Here is a 20,518-nt window from a genome sequence, read left to right as displayed (position 1 = left end):
CATGTTTATCAGTGAATGAAGGACAGTCATGAAGCGAAAACTACAACATAGGTCCTTGCTGCCAATCTTTATTGAATTAATGAAAAAAAAAAAATTAAGATTTCACTGAGGTCCAGGTTACTATTTTAATATGGGAGAGCTTTAGTCTGCCGCTGTCAAAATTCTTTGATGAGTTAAAATGATAAAAACACTTTATTTTACTGCCATCGTAAATGTGTTAAAGTATTATCTCAAAACAAAATGTAATTTCCTCGAAGATTGTATTTGTTTCTAATTTTACCCAAAAGTTGCCATCCTCGTGGCAAAATGCTAGAGCTTCTGTATCTGATTTCAAGTGTTTATTGTCATGTGCAGAGTAAGTAATGTTTCCCTAAAATGAAGGCATCATAAAAAATAAAAAAATAAAAAAATTTAAAGGCCTATTAGTGTAAATCCTTATATAAATATTTTGTCAATTTTAATTAGTTATCTATATACTTTGTGTGCATATGTTTAGTCTAATTGTGCAAGACCTGAACAATATCTTTCTTGTAAACCTCTAGTTGTGACCAGAGCTCTGCAATCTTTATCAAGTTAGACACCAACTTTTCTTGCTCAGGTTTTTTTGGTATCACTTAGCTATGTATTAAAACGTGGCATTTTAATGTAGACCATATGTTTATTTTGCAAAATTTCCCTCATTTTAGTGACTTTTTGTCTTTTTCTTAAGACAGACATTTTGTTTTCAGTCACTTCATTCTTTTTTTTTTTCTCTTTACTGTCCAACTGAACGTACAAGTCATCGTGCGCCCTTTGTGTTGCCTTTTTTACCTCTATCTTTATGCTTTATCTCCCGGTACACCTGCCTGCTCTCTTTAGTCCCCTCAGTGTCCCACTTTCTCTTTTCTAACCACTTTCCCCGCTCTATACTCCTGCCCTTCCTCATTCCACCAAGTCCCCTTATCTACTTTCCTTCCAGATGATACACCAAGTACTCTCCTACCTGTCTCCCTGATAACATCAGCTGTAGTTGTCCAATCATCTGGAAGTTCTCAACTCCTCCCTTTTCAGCTTCCACCACTTTGTCTTCTGCTCTTCCTCTGTACCTTGATCTTTCTTGTCACCAGAGTTATCTTACAAACCCCCATCCTATGCTGACTGGCTGCATTCTGCAGTCAGAGTGTAGCCTTGTCTATACAAGATGTAGTCTACCTGCATGCTCCTACCTCCGCTCTTATAAGTTACTCTATGTCTCTGTCTTTTCTAAAAAAAAAAAAGTGTTTACTACAGCCATTTCCATCCTTTTTGCAAAATCTACCATCTGTCCCTCTGCGTTCCTATCCTGTATACCAAATCTGCCCATCACTTCTTCATCCCCTCTATTGCCTGTACCAACATGCCCAGCGAAGTCTGCACCAATTACCACTCTCTCATCTCTGGGGATATTCTGCATCACTTCATCTAACTCATTCCAGAACGTCTCCTTCTCCTCAAACTCACACCCCACCTGCGGGGCACAGCCACTAACAGCGTTGAGCATCACACCTTCAATTTCCAGTTTCAGACATAAGTCTATCTGACATTCTTTTCACCTCCAGAACATTCCTAACAAACTCCTCCTTCAAGAGAACTCCTACTCCATTTCTCTTCCTGTCAGTACCATGATAGTACAATGATTAGTTCATGTCATATGTTAAAAATATCATGTATATATTTTGATAATAGTAAATTGAAAGATGTTTCTTTTTCCCTTTCTTAAGAACATTAGTTGAATTTTCTCCCACTTTTTCCAACTGAAGTCATTTTGCTCCGATGCTGTTCTGAGCTACCAAGTGTCTGTGGTATCTGGTAGATACCTGCAAGTTAATATCTAGATTATTGTTTTGTTGCACATAAAAAAATAATTAAAAAAAAAAAACTTTCATGCAGCAAGTACCAGACAAGCTTAGCATGATGAGATTAATTGAGGTATAATGAACCCAATATCAGATCAGGAGTGGGTGCATGAACATTCTTTTAGAGAAGTTTCTTTAGCTTTTACTTATAGGTAACAGATGTATCCAAGATGCAGGACTTAAAAGTCTTAATAGATTTGTTGTTTTTTTTTACATTGCACCACATCACAATTAAGAATATTACAAATAATAGAATGTCTGCGGAGGCTTTCAGTCATCCGGGTAGTGGTGAATTATTGTCGAAATCTTCTCGTCGCGGCAACTTGACTTGAATTTCTGCACTTGAAGATGTTTCACCCCTCATTCAAAAAGCTTCTTCAGTTCTGGACTGGTAACTATTTAAACTATCTATCCATCAATTGTCTGCTAGGATCACAGGGATTGCTGAAGCCTGTCCCAGCTGCCATTGGGCAAGGGGCGGGGTAGACACTGGACTGGTCGCCAGTCAATGGCAGGACCACATAGAGACAGACAACCATTCACTCTTTCATTCACACATCTGGGGATTTTCCCCATTTTGTAAATCAACCTGCAGCATGTTTTTGGACTATAGGATTAAACCAGAGAACCAAGACGAAACCCACACAGATACAGGGAGAACATGCAAACTGCACATAGTAAGGTCCCATGTTGGAATTGAACGAGGGTCCTTTATGCTGCGAGGCCGAAGAGTTAAATATAAATAATAGATTGATTAAATGGAAAAAAACATCAATGCAAATGGTCTTTTCACAGTATTTTGTTGAATTGCCTGTAATATTTTTCCACACATCATCTTCAACGACCGCCTATTGTATTCTTGCAGAGGGTGTGTTTAGTATGGCTCTTCCAAGAAGTGACATGGATTTCCAATCTGTCTAACAAAGTGGTGAACTCGGTCATACAGTATCTCTGTGCAGCTACGAAAGATGGGACGTGCTGTTCCTGACCTTCTGATAAACATGCAAGGATGCGGCTAAAATCATTCTCCACCCATGGAGTCTTATATTTTTAGTAGTGGCATGTAAAAGGGAGACATATTTTTGCACATAAAGCTTCATCATTTGAAAAAAAAAAAAAAAATCACACAGTAATATACTGGATTTATGTGTTGTTCTTCATATTACAATAAAAAATGTGGAAATACTGTTCAATAGATTACAAAATTTTAACCTATAAAATCAAGTACAATAAAAATTATAAAGGAGGAATGAAGTACAGATGGGTTAAAAATATGTATGAATATATTGTGTATGTCCAGTTTGCAAACAGAATGTTATAACTATGAAGAGGCTTTAACAACACCTTCTGTGTTTACTGGTACATATTTTTCAGAAAGTGTTTCTGTGTTGATTAAAAACAACCTTTTCACCTGCAAGCATCCTACTAACATCATGTCTCATCTTCTGCCTTTTAATCTTATAAGCCATTCTGCATGGATTAAAGTGTGGCGCAGCAAATCGAATGGAAAGAAGCAGTGAGAGTATAATGAAAATCCATCTTTTATGCATCCACCCCCCATGACGAGCGGGGATTAATATGGGCAAACACAAAGCAGATGGGGCTGGAATATAGGTGTAATAATGAATTACCCTTGGAGGTTTCATACTCAGCCTGTCTTATAAAATGCCTTGGTTTAATGGAATTGACAAAACAAGCAATATGTTTTCAAGGGCGGTTATTTATAGCAACTGCTGGTCAGTTGGGCCTAATTAGATGAGCGGGTCAATAGATTCAAATGACTAACTGTGATACCCTTTAGATGAACTGGGGACCTAAACACTGTTCCCTGTCATTATTTTCCTTTTTTGTTTGTCTGCAATTTAATTTATCACTGTTGTCTCTATATCTCACCCTTCTGTCTAGTGTTCTGCATTTTGCGACCCTGTAAAAAAATGACATGCAGATCAAGGAGTTTATTCTACACTATATTCAACTAGGGGACCAGGGGTCAGCAACCTGTATCACTCAAAGAGCCACACAACACTTTTGAAATTTAAAATGAATTAACATTTTTTGCCTTTATGCTATGTATAAACATGACATCATTTGGCAGTGAGTGGAACACATTTAGAAACTCCTGCTCTGAATTACATTGACTGGATGGAGAAAACACAAATGTGAGACTGCAATCAATCCTAACCAATATACTATATCTTACAGGGGTCAAAAAGCAAGAAAGGTTGTGGATGAGGTTTGACTGAAGCTACTGTAGATTCTGGCAAATAGTGGGGTAGTCACAGGTGACACGTGGCTGAATGGGTACCAATGTTTTTTTTTAAAGGGCGATCACTGAAAAAGTGGACCGTCAGCAGCAATGTTGCAGTTGCTGCGAGGGCATGGTGTGGTAAAAAGGACTTCAGTAAGGAGGACAAGATCTTAATCCATAACTTTTTTTAAATGTCATTCCTCATTAATGCTCACTCTGACTCCATTAGCATATCAAACCATCATAAACTAGATCCACCCACAACTCTGGCAGTATATTCAGAAACTCCTCACAGGCTATAAGAAACAAAGAAGCCTCACGGATGAGGGCTGAAACGTCTTCAAGGGAAGAAATTCAATTCCAGTTGCCATGACAAAAGGATTTTGACAAGAATTCCCTTATCCAGTTTCACTTTAAATGAAGTTGTTAGTCTCTTGTGGGTCATACTTGGTTGGACCATTCCAGTTCACTGCATTCACAGGCAACAACTATGTCAGCTAATTAATTGGAAAGATTGGAGGAAAAATGATTAATTATTGAGCCTTTATCAAATGAACCTTAAAAATTCTTTCACAATCCAATTAAAAATGTAGGTCTGCAAAAACATATCTGCAATGTTGAAATGGTTTTGGAACACTAGGAGAAATACATACATCTTCCTCAGGTGAGTCACTCAAATGCCGGGAGCAGGATCTGGAATGGATCCTGTGGGACTCGCTGTCCTAATAGCAGGTTGTAGAGGAGGGAGCGAGATCTGACGGGGTGACCAACAATTTTGGAGCAGACCTTGGTGATGCTCACCAGGCAGTTTCTGTCCTGCAGGGTGATCAAGTGCAACCAGCAGGTGAAGGAGAAGGTCATTATACTCTCAATGACAAAGGAATAGAACATGGTCAGGATGGTTCTGCTCACGTCAAATGACCCCAACTTCCTTAGCAGGTACTTCCACTGATGACATTTCCTGAGGAGCTCCTCTGTTTTTGAAGAGAATCTCAGGAGGTTTTCAAAGATAGTGCTCAGGTACATGTGCTATTTTAACATGGCATGCTGAATAAAACACAAACGTAGACCAGCAACAGGAAATAACGTAGATAAACTTCAAAATATACTGGTACACAGATAATGGCAAAGGTAGCAAGGCTATTGACAGAGTCCAACAAAGTTAAGGTGCAGGCATTTAATGTGATCTAAAGGGACAGCAATTAAATCAAGTGTCCATGAAACTGTTGACAACGTCACAAGGCCTGGTGTGTGTGTCCTGACAACCTGGTGAATGAAGCTGTGCCCAATTCTTCTGGTCCTGGCCTGGACATTCTGCAGTCTCCTCCTGGTTGGGAGGGTTTCCAACAATATGGAGGGTCTTGTGGACGAGGCGGGGGCTGTAGATGATCCGGAGGAAAACAATTTTCTCGGCTGCTCTCACTATTAAATGGAGGGTCTTATGGCAGGAACCAGAAGAGGCGCTGTGCAGCTGTTCAAGATGCTCTCAATGGTGCCCCTGTAGAAGGTGCACATGATGGAGGATGGGGCTCTGGTTCATCTGAGTTTGCAGAGGAAGAAGAGAAGCGGTTGGGCATTCTTGGCCGGTGACTCAGTGTTTTTGGTTCCAGGAGTGCACACCAAGGAACTTGGTGTTGCTCACACTCTCCAACAGAGCAGTGTTGATGGTCAGAGGTGAATGCTGGTTGTGCTCTTTCCTGAAGCCCACAACAATTTCCTTCATCTTTGCCAGGTACAGAGAGAGATTTTTGGCATTGCACCACACAGCAAGTTACCTCAACTTGCTCCTGTAGTTTGTCTCGTCACTGTTGTCAAGGAGACCGACCAAAATTGTATCATCCATGTACTTGATGAAGCAGTTGGAGTTGTGTGTCGATGTACGGTTGTGCGTCAGCAGGGTGAAAACTCTGGGCTCAGCACACAAAACCTTTGGAAGATGCTGTGTTCCGAGTGATGGTGCTGGATATATTGCTACTGACCCGTGACGCCTAAGGTCTCCCGGTCAGGAAGTCCAACAGCCAATGACACAGCGAGGGGTTGAGCGCCAGCTGGTCCAGTTTGTGGTTGAGCTTCTGGGGGATGATCACATCGAATGATGAGCTGTCTGTGAACAACATTCTAACCCAAGTCCTTAGTTTCCAGTTGTATGAGGGCTGAGTAGAGGGCGGTGGATATGGCATCATTTGTCAAGTGGTTTGACTAATATGCGAACTAGTAGGGAGGGGGGGAAGGCCAACTTGGTGTATAGCATGACTAAGCACTTAGTCATGGGTAACCAGGCGGTAATCGAAGCAGGAAGAGGATGACTTATATGGGATAATAGTGTGGTGACTTTGAGGCATGATGGACCAACAGCCTGATTCAGGGATGAGCTGATGTCCGTAAGGACATATGTGAGCTCCTCCACACAGCCTCTAAGTACACGGCCAGTTATTGTCAAGAGCCAAAGCTTTGCTTGTGTTGATCCTGCCAGCAGATCTCCTCATGCAGGAGCATTTTTCAGTACTTGGAAGGGGGTGGGATCTTTGCACCTCAAAGCAGGTGAAGAATTAATTCACCTCAATCAGCAGAATGGCTGTCACATGTCTGTGGTGCAGGTTAGTAGTCCGTAAGGGTCTGTAGCCCCCACCATCAACTACGTATATCTCTGCTGTTGGTGATCCTCCTTGAGAAGGCTCTCTTCGCCTTCCAAGAGCTCTGGTAAGTTCGCAAGCTGCAAGCTGGAAATCATTTATGCAGGTGTGTTCGGTATCTCTCTTGTCACCAGTCCAAATGTACTTAAACTCCCTCATTTCTAGTGTTCAGTGAGAGATCATGCTCTTCACATTACTCCTTGCTGTCACCCGTGTCAGGGTTAAGTCTTCTGGCTCTTGATACAGGAAAACCCTGACTGCCTCTGCCCACCCCTCCCTAAATACCTGCGTACCAATGCTTTGCCTTTGACATTAGATCTGTCCCTGACTACCTCTGCTACCATGTAGGTGCCCTTCCTGTCCCTCAGACACCTGTGTTTTACCCCTCTCCCTGTTTACCGCAACTAATTTGCATCATGGGTCCTGCAGACTGAACATGACATATATGCATAAAAGACATACTAATTTTTCAGGACAGAAATGCTCTTTGCGGCTTAATTACAACAGAATTATGCAATAACACAGACACAGTTTGGAGTCCCTCTACTAGTTTTGGATTGATGTCCATTTTACAGGGGGACATTCTTGTCGAACCAAATGTAATGTCAATGTGTATTTATCATTATCTCCCTGCTGGCTTCAATGATTTGCTTTAATTACATTTCACTGCTTTGATTTTTTTCCCTTTAATTTAGAACATCTATTTTGGAGGATATTTTTTTCAGACCAAAGTCATCTTGGTCAATTCTCAATTACTGATAAAGCAGTTACCACTTTGGAGACGTTGATCACTTATTGAAGAATGATTAAAAAATAAATAAATACCAGTGGCTGAAGTTGTCATGAGTGGGAAAAGTACTGGCTGTTTATCTATTTGTGATGTGATAATCATTGCTGTATTAAAGGCGGCTGTTACCTCATTTAACCTCATCAACCGCAGCAGGCCTGGCATGATGTAAGAGATATGCAATTGACAGAGAGCATAAAAATATGCCTATTTTCTCATTCTTCTGGAAGCAGATCATACAGCTTGTCAGACTAGGGTTTGTTCTGAAGATATAATGAGAAAAGGCACGTCAGAGCACAACTCAAGTGAAGATCTTTGCCAATGACTGCCCATACACTGTTAATGAGACAGAAATACACAGAGAATGAGTTATATGTTCTCAAAAGGTATGACAAAATACCTGTTATAATGGCTTCAAAAGCCATTATAACAGGTATGAGCAACCATACAACCGTATAACAGGAGCAATCGTCTTTGGACCCGAACATTCGTGGTTCGATTCCCGGCTCTTAGCGTGTCAAAGTGTTGTTGAGCAAGACACTAAACCCCTAACTGCTCCCCTGTCGATGGCAGCCTGTTGTTCATCCATGATGAATGAATTTCCCCACGAGGGATTAATAAAGGATTTATTATGTAAATATTAAGGAGGTGCCAGAGCAGTACATATGACAGTATTTCTGGGAAGCAAACCAGTGGTGCACATAGGTGTACATGAGAGTGCACATTTCTTTCTCTGTTTCAGCCACATGTCACTGTCCCCTCATCCCCCCATGAAACCATCACCTGTTTCTCAGGGCCATTGCTAGTCCTATATTTGGAACATCTGCATGGGTGGAAAGCTGTTTGCCGCCTTTGCGGCTTGAAGATTTTCAGAAAACTGTGGACCGTGTACACAAGCTGTTCAATTTCTCACACACATTTCACTCATCCGCTCCCCAAACAGGTCAGAGTCCATGCAGGTGCCACCTAAGAGAAATGTTGATCAACCTCTGAGCCTTCTGGATTTCCTTGAAACTTCTTAAGTCTTGTTTTATAAATCTTTTGTTTATGGAGCTCCAACATAGAATTTAAGACTTTGGCTTTTGATCCTACCGTTACTTAAAACTGAAACTTTAAATGTTTTTCATTGAGAAAAGGTTGATGCAGTACAATCCAGGGCTGTTATTATTGAGCAGGCTTTTAGGGCATTTGTAAGGGGATCTTGGTGCTTGGAGATAACACTTATCTGCTTAATGTAATTTGTTGAAGTGTTTAAATACCTGTACATTTTGACATTTTTACAGTGCACGGTGAACAGCGTATTCAGTTTATTTTCTGAATTGACGAGCATTGCGGTCAGTGGTATTATTCTATTTACAGTATGAATCAGCTTATGAGGTTTTGAAGCTGACTAAGTAACAAGTCATTTCAGCTTTACCCTATTCCTCCTTGCGTATAAAATCATTTTCAGTTCAGAACTGAAGAGATGTGAAATGTCTTAAAGGAGAAAAGCTCAGGTCCAGTTGCCATGATCAGATTTGGCAACAATTGACCATGACCTGGATGACTGAGAACCTTAATAGACTCCCGCTTGAATTGTCACTATAACACGGTGGGTCTGTTTTTCAATTCCTAGTGAGAGTTCTTGTTACTATCCAGTTGACTGACGCCAATATGCAGCGAGGAACCTTGCCTGGATTGCACAGATGGGTGCTCCCTCCTGGCACTATGCCTTAGGAGTGGAGCTCATGGTCGTGAGAAGAGTTCCAGGTGTACGGGCCTATGCCAATATGGCTCAGTTCAGCATAGTCCTAATAAACAACTTGCAGAAATCAACCTGTGGTTGGTGATCCAGTCAGGGTCAGTTCAATGTATTTTGAGTCCAGGCCTGAGCATTTTGGCCAGTAGCATGGAAAACTTGTGCCGTGTAATGTTACCTCTATGGTGGGAAGGAGACAGAACTGATATGAAGCTCCATCTGGCCTGTAAACACCTTGGGTTCCCCCAGCTATTGGTGTGTGTGTGTGTGTGTGTGTGTGGTACATTTTTCTGAATTGTAATGAACAATGAGTATTTCTTTTTCCTTTTTGTCTTTATTGATTCAGGTGTCCTTAATGACCCAAAACTATTCACAGAAGTAGCAGCTGTATTTAGCAACAAAGTGTCTTTAGAAATATTCCACAAGGCATTTGGAAGTCTTAAACAACTTCAAATGAAGCATGACACTTATTTTTAAGACTATCTTCTAAACCATTAATTTAGAAGTTACTTTGGGAATTAAGAGGGCATGTAAATATAGGTAAATAGTGTAATTCTCGCCAAATAATCCATGGTGATAATTTTTCATTAAACATGCTTTCTAATCTCTGTGGGAAAGGCCCCCACTGACAGCATACTTTTTTGTACATTTCAGGTGAAACTCATCTGTAAGTTAAAGATTAACATCCAAACCAGGGTTTCATGCTTAAATAAGGGGAGTTTTGGTTACAACGCTGTACAACACTCATGATAACAGAAGGTGAACAAAAACTGACTTAGAATTACAGTAGGTAACTGCTAATATGCGGATAAAAATACCAGTGATATTGGACATAATAAATCTTATTAATTCAGTTCAGTATGGTACCCTACCTTCCGTAGATCCCAGTCATCACTGAGTTTTGTCCCATACAGTAATACATCTTTTAAAGGTTTTAATTATTTCAGTTAGCATACCTGAAAGACTGAATTATCGTCATGCTAGTGACAATGCTATAGCTCAAAAAATTGATTTTGCAGCCATGCGCTTTTAAAAATGATTCAACTTTTTTTCCCTCCGCAATAATACTTTCATTGTGTGAAAACATCTAATCAAGACATTATATGTATTACAACTTAGTTCTAAACATTAAAATGTGTTAAACACAAATGCAAATTCAAAAGGAAGTTTTGGTCTGGATATCACAAGTAACCTGCAAAGCCCCAACATTTGGTTGTTTTCCCCAGAGACCACTTCATGGCTGCTGACTTCTGAGACTGCACTGCAGGGTTGTGGGGCATGATCTTTCACTTAATCCTTGCAGACAGTTCCATTTCGGAGAAACCAAAATAGAAAAAGAGCAAAGACTACACAGAGAATCAATTAAATGCAACACTTAAATGCAAGACATTTTATCCCTAACTTGGGTAGGATTGGAGACGACTTCAACACCATCTGGAGATGAGACCAGTAATATGACATAATTGCGTGAGAGCTTCAGTTGCACACTACAATCAAAACATAATTACAGATCATTTTAAACAGCAATCATAAGCTGTTAATATGCCAGCTTTGTGGATGGTGGTAATTTTGAACAGTATTATTTCTAGCTGCCATGGAAAGAAATGATTTCTGAATGTTCCATGTCCCTCATTACACTGTACCTTGTTTTGGTTTCCCAACCTAACAGTGTGGAGAATCATATGTAAAACAGCACTTGTGAAAGTAACAATTTTCATCCATATCTTTTGATCTTGTTAGCCATAGTAGTTGGTTGGCTTGAGTTTGTTTAATTGTAATCAAGTAGTCTGCCCTTGCTGATATATTAACATTGATTTAAGAAGTTAATGGGTAGGGAACAAAAAAAAATCAATTTGATAAAAATATGAAAAATTGTGGATTTTTATGACCTCATATTGTTTCCCCTCTTGCCACGTACCCACTCTGCAATATGAATGAATGAATGAGGATTATAGTGTAATCCCTGATACTGCCAGTCTATGTGAAATTCATGTCACAATTTGCCATTTTCAAGCCTATTGGCTCACTGTTAAACACACAATGCTAACAAAGCATTGCGATTTCCCACAATATCAAAATGCCTCTCTGGCAGGACATGTATGCCTCATAGGGGACAGGGAATGCTCACTGCTGATTTTATTCTGTTCAAACTGCTTCTATACACCCATAAAACGGTGCTTCAAAAGAGGCAGCACAATTGTTAATGCCTGTCATGGCAGTCTTGTCATGCTTAATTTCCCTGGAATAATTCAGGTTGAAAGATACCAATATTTGGGAGAATTACAGAACTAGTGTAAGTACCCCAACAGTTGTTACTATTGTTGCAGACAGAGTTTAAATTATTTAAGCTCAGCTTGTTAATAATCACCTTTAACCATGCAATTTTTCTAAATTACCTACAGGTCCTGAAAATGGCCGGGAGAGAGGACCTGGTGGAGCTGCATTTACATCCAGAAACACAAACAGGAAGAGCGCCTCAAAAAGCGGAGTTCTGGTTACTACAGTGGAAAACTGCCTTCATTCTCTGACAGGAACCCTGAACTAAGCAGGCAGATTTACCAGAAACCCCCCCTGGTTGCAATAGCAATTTACTCATTTATAAAAAAGAACAACATACACACACATAGCTAAATCAGCATGCTAGAAAAAAAGTGCCATCAGTACCACAGCTCATTACACTAGGCCCTAATTGAACCCAGTACTAAGTATTCTACCTTGACCACAAACAGGAAGGAACATAAAGGATATGAAAGCCCCTCGACATTATTTACTACCCATGTGTTCGATTTAACTAGCAGGAACAACCTTGAGAGCTTTGAGGCTGTGAATGCTCAGCAGCCGTAAAAAAATTGAGCTTGTGCAAGTGTTTCGCAGCACAACACCCTGTCATAATACTGCACCAAGTATCAGCTTCTCTGAAGATTTAGTATAATATGCATTATAACTGCATCACAGTGTCTTTTAATCCTGGAGCATATAATCATGCACCGTTATTACGGACGCAAAATATATATGCCCAAATAAAAGCAACAGTCATCGAAAAGTAATAAGTAAAATGTATACTGAATTCTTTAGCTTAATTTTACCCAATGTATATGAGAAATTAATTTAAAAACAGATGTTTTCAATAATTAGGCATTAGAAACATTCATATAATTCATTTAAGTCAGTATATAATGAAAGAATTTATTGTATATTTTCCTTTGAGAGGTTTGGGACTAAAATGTTTACATAATCCCGGTTTCAAATTCGTTTGCTTCTTGTGACAGCTAGTAGCAGGATTTATTTATTTTTTTCAAATGGTAGAATATTTCTAATTTTTAATAAAGTTGTGAATTGAATACTGAAAAAAGGAAGGGAATTATGGGAAATTTAATTTCCAATGCATATTTAAGTGTGCATGTATTTGCTGGCATTTGATATTATCCAAATACAGCCCATTTATATATCTTGCAACTCACAACTCCTGTAACTGTGGTTGCCAAACCACAATGTATCCACCTGAAATGAATTACATCTTTTCCAAGACTCAAAGGATGGTCACAACACATGATGTTGGTGAGACTTACAGGTCGTGTAAGAGAAGTAAACCAGTGTTACAAACTTTGAGCTGTATCCACATTTTGCAAGCTGCTATTCAAAAAATGATTTTCGCTGAAAAATTGTGGCCAAGAAGCTGAAACTGTAGGAAAGTCCCTCGATTTTGATTCATCCATCAGTGGTGGTGGTGGATTGTCTCTACGAATCCATTCCCTGAATGACATCCTGCTTTAGCAATAATGGTGGAAGTGAGTAATTTACAAAGTAAACCGTAATTTAGGGAAACTTATCATCCCCCCCCCCTTTTTATTTTTTTTTTATTAATTTTTCTTTTAAAGTTTCAATGACCAAGTCCTAAACACAAATGTTTGTGCCTGTGTATCACATCCGGTGTGTTTACAGCAGTCATCACGGAGGAACTAAAAACAATATGAGAAATTCTTACTTAAAATCTAAAGGGAGATATTATGCAAGGTTATTCTCTTATAAACCGCAAAGAATAGACTACAAACCAAGCGACGGAAGTGAGGTGGAGGATGCACAGTGGGTACGTGGCAGGAAGGGAAAAAACAAGAAGTCATCAAAATCCCCAATTAGTCATTTTGTACAGATAAGTCAGGGTGGTTTATCAACTGCAGTTACTAAAGAGCATAAATAAAAAAAAAGTCAGGGTCTAAGGAGTTAAACAGATGTTTGACCATTGGGTCTGAGGATGACAAAGCTGTACCACCAAATCATATCACTTCCCCCCCTGATGAGTTTTAGTAATAGGGTCACAATAAAAATCTGATTCACTATACTACTGTTGGGTATTTTCAAAGCTATACTACAAAACCAAAAAAAAAAAAAAAAATCTTGAACAGGTAGATATGAACAAATCCTACATTGAGGTCTTAAAATTGGATTAGGTCTTTTTTTTAATTGCACTGTCAGAGACCATTATGTCAGAAGAGCGAGGCGGTGTTTATTAGAACTGTGTAATTTGTGCAACTTCGGTTTTTAAAAAAAAAAAAAAAAAAAAAAAAAAAAAAAAAAAAACTTTTTTGGACATACATGAACCTAATTAAGGTTTATTCGAGGCCAAATAATTCAGTGTTCTTTTATGCAGAAAAATCAAGTTACATAGCAGGAAGCCAGTGTCATATACAAGTAGCCATGTCACATCCAAACCAACAATAGGCTGATATTGCATTTAAAGTCTTTATTAATCATTTCCTCTTCAAGCACATTTTCCTGATGTATGTGTACATTTCCATTCAAATAGGAAAAAACTTGAGTGAGGTAAAAGTGCTGAAAATGAAAAGTATAATGGTTGTAACCATCAAGTCATTGTCAAAGCTGACAAATAAGCGCTTAACTTTTTTTTCCCCCCCTTCAAACAAAGTATAGCTTGACAAATGTCTTCTTAATCCCCACTTTTTACACACACGCACACACACACACACACACACACACAAAAGAAATCCTTCATATAGAAACTGAGTAGGGGCTTCCAACGGGCCTCCATCACATTCCGATGGTAAGACTTGCAATTTCAACAAGCATAACCACTAAATATAAAATCCATTGCTTTCTCTGAACCCCCTCAAGCAAAGAATACATTTACAGGTGCCATAAATTCCCTGTACTGAAACACAGGCCCCAACACATGGGACAACAAAAGGCAAGTTGAGCAAGAGAAGCAATGGGATTCTAACACTGTCAATTTTACAGCAGAAATAAAGGGGGGGCAGGAATAAAAAGAAAAATCAACACGTCATCCTAACTCCCCCCACACATTGTTAATTACAAAAGCTTTGTTAGATCTGACGAAAGGAAGTGATTCGCATGAGCCCTGCTCTTGTCAAGAGAGGCAGGGTTAAGCCTCAACGTTTAAACAGGCACATGGTTTCAGTCGTCAGAAAGAAGTCATAATATTCCTAAACTCAACAGGTTGAGCTGAGATTTACATACACACGAAAATTCTTTATCAACCTGCTCTTCCTGGTCCTCCATTTGACGTCACTTTAGCAAGTGACATCACAGAATAAAGACTCCTCAACGTCAGCAAACTTTAGCTTCCAAGTGGAAGCAGCACTAAAGCCTGAGCTGCTTACTTTGACTCACTCAGAATACAATTAGCAGAGGGATCACAACTTGTAAGATTGTCAAAATAAAATTCACCTGTCTATTGGGTAAATCAACTTTACATTAGAAGAGCGGTGTATCAGCGGGGTTTATCCTTTAAAGCTTGGTGCAGCTGTTAGCCTTAAGTCTGCTGACTACCTCTAATATAAGTTTTGATGTTTTATAAGAAAGTTTAGTAAGAGCAAGCCAAGAGTCAAAATTAATATCTTGAAGACTGATAAAGTATCAGGAGATATCAGTGTAATAAGCACTCTAAATCAATTCAACTTCAAAAAAAAAAAAAAAAAGGGGGGGGGGGATAAAGCCCTTGAAAACACCTTATTTTCCCTGAGAACCAGATCAACTCCATTCAATTGACCACATTAGCTTATTTACATTCCTCTCAGATGGCTGGATGTGGAGTAAAACAAGGCCTCTTAAAAGCGCTTCTGTTATTAAGGGTCTGCACTGAGTGGTCTCCAGCTGCTGCACCACAGTATGGCTTGTTAGTGCACTCGCATTAGTATTTTGGCTTGAACAAAGCAAAATTCACTTGCGAGTGGTTGGAGATGCAAAGCTAGGCAGTTTGTAACATTGTAAACATGCAATGTCTGCTGAAAAGAAAAAAAAGCAGAAAAATCATTGGATTACAAAAGGCCTTTAGAGTAGACAAAGGTCAACATAATACAGTTCAACATTCAGACAGGAAGGAAAGAACAAGAAGGAAGAGCAGACAAGTTACAAACACTGAAAGGAATGGCAGAAGAGCTAGGCTTGTAGGAACATGGGACTGATACTAAAATGGAGAGGAAACTAAAAGGGGGCACTTCAGATTCAAAACTGTTTTACTCCAACAGAAGACATATTGAAAAATGATCAGCAGTTTCAGATTTAAAAAAAAACAAAAAAAAAAAAAAAACACTAACTCACGTTCTAATTTTTAAATAGCACTTGAGTACATGTTGCTGGTTTCAAAGCAAACCTTAGACAAGAGAGTTTTTGGTACCTCAGTTGTTGCTGTTAAAACTTTCACAAACAGCACAACATGTCCTGGTCACAGAAGGGGCCAGTCTGACCATCCTGTCACAATCCTGTGAGCAGCCAGGAGGCATGAAGCAGTCTGATAAGAGACATTTCTGGTTATCAGGTGCAAACAGTAGCTGCAGTAAGACAAGCAATGGCAATGCAGTGAGCAGAGAAAAGCAAGGTCTTCTGAGGAAACATTAGGTGGGTACAGCAGCTGCCCCTCATGCAAGTTTAAGAGTAACTTCTCTTAAACATAGATGCCGTGGAAGTTGAGGAGCAACAGGTTGAGAGGAGAAAAAAAAAAAAAAAAAAAAAAAAAGAAAGTCATAGAGCCAAGTGGCTGAAAATAGAATTGCACGGGTTTAAGGGCAATGTTTGTTCCAGCAATGGGAGTGGGTGTGGGGTATCAGTACCTTCTAGGGATGAATTGGATTCCAAGTTCAAAATGGCAGACATGATGGTGTGTCTCAAAGCATGACAGTTAGGTAGGTGTCAGTCCTTCCATGTCCACAAATGGGGTTCAGAAAGTTGATGGGAGAGACCAGGAAGTGACTCAGCTCACAGACATGTAAGGTGACAGGGCTACCATACACCCATCACCGGGTACAGAACCTCTCATGGGAAAAAGGGATAATTATAGACAACCTCTTGTTGCAAGGCAGTCACACAGCTGCGTCATAGATGGATCCCATTTCAGGGCTGCTGTTGAGACTGCATTGGGTTGTGAGGGATGACCCTGCAGGCTCACCATTTGCTGCTCCTTTTAAGGAAGGGACAGCCAGTCAAGTCAGCCCATCAATCCAGGATACCCAGCCAGCTCTCGGGACACCCGGGTTTGCCACAAGGTCTCAAAGCACACATTGGCTCTGGCTCAGTCAGCTGCCCACAACAGCAAGAAGACCATCTCATCTAGCTCTGAAAGTGACTTAAAACAGGGAAAACAAACTCCTGAGAAAAGCAGGAGTCTCGATGAGGCCCGATGTCTTACTACACATTTCCACTTGAAGCCATGACCAAGCAGTGCATAGGAAACTAAATATAAAAGGTGGCGACTCTCCCTTCACTGACATTCATGGTGGAAAATAAAACTTTTTTTTGTTCCTGCATTGTCTACAAAAATAACAGGCACTTCTGGTATATTAGGACAGGCAAAGAATCCTGTGACAGAAATTTACATTTCCAAACACAATAACTTAATCCTCTGCTTCTCCCTTGTTGATGTAAACAAATTTAGTGTACCACCACTTACATTTACACACCAGTGCTCTGTTTCCCCCTCCCCCAATCACCTCTTATCCCTTCCAAAAATACATTTGATATTTTTAGATTTTTTTCTCCTCCTGCTTTTCACATTTTTAATACAGAAAAAAAAAAAACACAATATTTTCTTCCCTTTCTTCAAAATATAGTCCAGTCTCATTTTACAACTTATTGGGGGTGTAAACCTGGAGGTTAAGTCACAAAAAAGTTAGACAAGGAAAAGGAGGGGAAAAAAAAAAAAAAAAAAAAAAAAAAAAAAAACACTTAAAAATATCAATTCTATTCAATGACCTTGACACCTCTTTATAAAGGAATGAGAAATTATTCAAAAGAAAAAAGCAAAATACTTTATACAACAATTTGTGCTGAAAGAGGAACATTTATTGCCTCAATGTTATTTTTGGCAGTAATTTTAATTCCTTTTCTATTGAAAAGCAGCCATGGCAGTGCCCTCTCATACGTGCTGTGTCCGCATTTTTATTTTGTTGTCAGTTACATGGCAGCCATGTTGGAATGTTCTGGTTGGCCACATAGTAGTTGCTGAAATTGTGGTCTCGGACATAGGGAGCTGGTTGATAGTAACAAGTAACGCAGGATGCATCTGGGATGGCGTTCTGCTCCATTAGGACTCTGAAAGCCATCAGTGAGATAAGGTGGAGGGTCTGTCGCCGCTCGTGGCCCATAAGACACACTGTGCTCTCGTTGACCACTCGCCGCAGGATCATGAGGTAGTCATACTTGTTGGTTTCCTCACCTGCAAAGTGGCTCTGGAGGTAAGACTCAACCTTGCGCTGCTGCTCACCAATGTCAGGGAAATCGATAAAGAAGCGGGAGCACATATACCGCTCCAAGCCCTTAAACTCCTCTTCATTGGCAGGTCGAAAATCGCGCACAAGAAGATTGCAATACTTCAAGAGGCCACCTCCTCGAATCTCCTCTGGCCGCTTGGTGGCAATGAGCTTGTTGCGTAGGTGGCTCAGTGCCATGCTGAAGTCTCCATACATGCTTTCCCCCATCACAGTTGGGTGAAAGGTCTGTGACATGGGAGTTTCGGCCAGTTCATAAAAGGCAAGCATTGAATCCAGAATTATCTGAAAGGAGTCCACGCTGAACTCAAACTGCCGCCGTATTGAGTCTACGAACTTCAACTCCACATTGCGACCATTATTGTTGGAGAGGGAGATGAGGCTCCAGCGATCCTGCTCTGTATTGACCTTGACCAGCTTCTGGACATAGGCCTCTTTGAGTGTCATGGGAGTGATTTTCTCTTTATTCACACCCTCTGGCAGGAAGTCAAGCAGTGTACCGAGCACGACATCTTTAATGAGCTTGAACTCGGCCTCATGTGGCAAGTCCACCCTGAAAATGACATCAAGATCCTTGTAGCTCCAGCCAATATCCTGCACCAGCACATGGCTGGCTGTAGAGCCATTGAGTCGTATGTCCTTCACAGTGATGCCGCTCAGCTCAAGGCGGGAGCGGACCCGCACAACAATATCTTTTAGCCGCACTTCTAGGGTAGGAAAATTCCCACGGCCATGAACAGGTACGGCCTCAGTGAGGACTTCGTTCAGTCGGCTCACCTGTTCCCAGGTCAGGACGCTGCTTGAACAGGTTGCTTCCTTGTTATCCATCTTCTCACCAGGTTCAGAATAACTATGATAAAGACAGAGAAAGGCCATCAGTTCTGGCAGTTTGCTTTGACAGGAGCAGAAATTCGTTTTTGCTCGGTCATCAATGGCTTACTTTAGCTAGATGAAAACAACGCAGACAAGTAGAAAGTATCCAACAAATGAAAAGGTAAGCTGAAGGACTTTAAAATGTCTAATGACAAAGGAGCATCAATCAGCATCACACAAAGAAACAGACCCCCTCACACACACACACACACACACACACACACACACACACACACATGTGTAGGACAGAGTGCATGAGGCTTCTAGAAAGAACTCATGAGCTGGGCTTCTTTTTTCCAGAACTGTTGAGACAATCACCATACTAACCGTAGTTTCACTCGAATACGTCACCATATGCAAACCGGGATTTCGTAAATAATGGTCATTTAAATATTCCCTACCAAATTATTTGCCTGCCAGCGATGATGGCATTATCTAAGCTTCGAATTACTCGTAAACATCCGACAAACCATATCAGAGGTCGAAAAGTTACCTTTTGCTCAAACGCTAGCTTGAAATGCCGTTTGCTTTGCTAGCTATCGGTAATGTCGAGTTGCATTCAGTATCACTCCATATGGCAAAAAAAACTTCACGTTAAAAAGAAAAAAAAAATCTCCTAGACCTACCACACATCTAGGGGAGAAAACGACAGTTTCACTCTCCCGATTATAAAAATAAAATAATCCCTGCGCGAAGTTTTCCAATCTAGTTACGGCGGTGCAAACTCAACATTTGGTAACTTTCCAACTACGCAGTAAAAAACTGACATTGACGGAAATGAAAGCGATACCTACGTTTCCAAAAGTGTGTTCCCTCGCGGAAGGAAAAAAAAAAATCAATATCCGAAAAAGAAGATGTTAACTTGGCAATCTTGCAGACACCCCCACATAGTCCACCGCCAGAGACACACACGTACAACTGTTAAGTCGCTCTTGGAAACACTGTCTCTACTGAAGACACGCCTGATTTATAAAGCCGAAGACCGACCCACTAAAAAGATACGCGCAGCTGAAGCATTACACAGCCCCTCTGTCTGTATGGTACATTCTGTGTTTGTAAAATACGAGGTGGATCGTGATTGAAACTTGTGTCGTCAAAAGTCAAGCCTTTAAGTTTAAAAAAAAAAAAAACGGGCAAGAGGTGAGTCAGCGGGCTTCATTGGTAGTTCCTACCATTAACACGTCTTTGGAGGTTCTCAGTCATCCAGGTCATGGTGAATTTTTGTCGAAATCTTCTTGTCTTGGCAACTGGACTTGAATTTCCTCACTTGAACACGTTTCAACTCTCATTCGAGAGGCCTCTTTAGTTGAAGGCTCCCTTCAAATAAATAAGAGTTCGACAAGAAGTCCTACTATTAAGCGCGCTAGCTGAGTTTTGATAGTTTCTGGTACAAGCATCTGGAAACCAAGAAGTTCCAACCAAGGATTAGTTCCTCGTGATGTATCCGTTATTGTCTCAAACCGAAGGGTGAAAATGGTTGCGATTACAAATATAGGCAAATTCGTAAAAAGCAGCACAATGTTGGAATCACGTGTGATCTAAGATATTTCAGTACAAAGTGGACAAGATTATAAAAATACATGTAGAGCTGCAATATCACTAGCAGTCAAAAACAAGGTCTAGTCAA

At 40.2% G+C, this 20,518-nt stretch overlaps 1 protein-coding gene and 1 long non-coding RNA gene across 3 annotated transcripts; both read right to left on the bottom strand.

Moving 5' to 3' along the window:
• Positions 1-3,900: 3,900 nt before the first annotated feature.
• LOC147234660 (uncharacterized) lies at positions 3,901-6,591 on the bottom strand. The gene is made up of 3 exons (XR_015106035.1): positions 5,898-6,591; positions 4,776-5,662; positions 3,901-4,619 (listed from the first exon to the last, which is right to left on the bottom strand). It is a non-coding gene; the product is annotated as an uncharacterized LOC147234660 (long non-coding RNA).
• Positions 6,592-14,006: 7,415 nt separating this feature from the next.
• Positions 14,007-19,842, bottom strand: tent5c (terminal nucleotidyltransferase 5C). Of its 2 annotated transcripts, none has more exons than XM_086145250.1 (2): positions 19,686-19,842; positions 14,007-18,868 (listed from the first exon to the last, which is right to left on the bottom strand). In XM_086145250.1, exon 2 carries the CDS (start codon positions 18,844-18,846, stop codon positions 17,701-17,703), a length of 1,146 nt encoding a protein of 381 aa, XP_086001376.1. In that variant the 5' UTR covers positions 18,847-18,868; positions 19,686-19,842; the 3' UTR covers positions 14,007-17,700. The 2 variants fall into 2 exon arrangements, with proteins under 2 accessions (XP_086001376.1, XP_086001378.1); XM_086145252.1 differs by lacking the exon at positions 19,686-19,842 and adding an exon at positions 19,385-19,671.
• Positions 19,843-20,518: the final 676 nt, after the last annotated feature.

This window comes from Fistularia commersonii, chromosome 4 (assembly GCF_037954325.1).
Source record: "Fistularia commersonii isolate RoL2024-O1a breed Wild chromosome 4, RoL_Fcom_v1.0, whole genome shotgun sequence".
In the NCBI taxonomy this organism is placed as follows: domain Eukaryota; kingdom Metazoa; phylum Chordata; class Actinopteri; order Syngnathiformes; family Fistulariidae; genus Fistularia; species Fistularia commersonii.
The sequence above is the reverse complement of the archived record's forward strand: the minus strand, read 5'-3'. Positions and strand labels throughout refer to the sequence as shown.

Coding starts and splice junctions, on each gene's coding strand:
- tent5c (XM_086145250.1), bottom strand. CDS start 18,846: ATGGATAACAAGGAAGCAACCTGTTCAAGCAGCGTCCTGACCTGGGAA.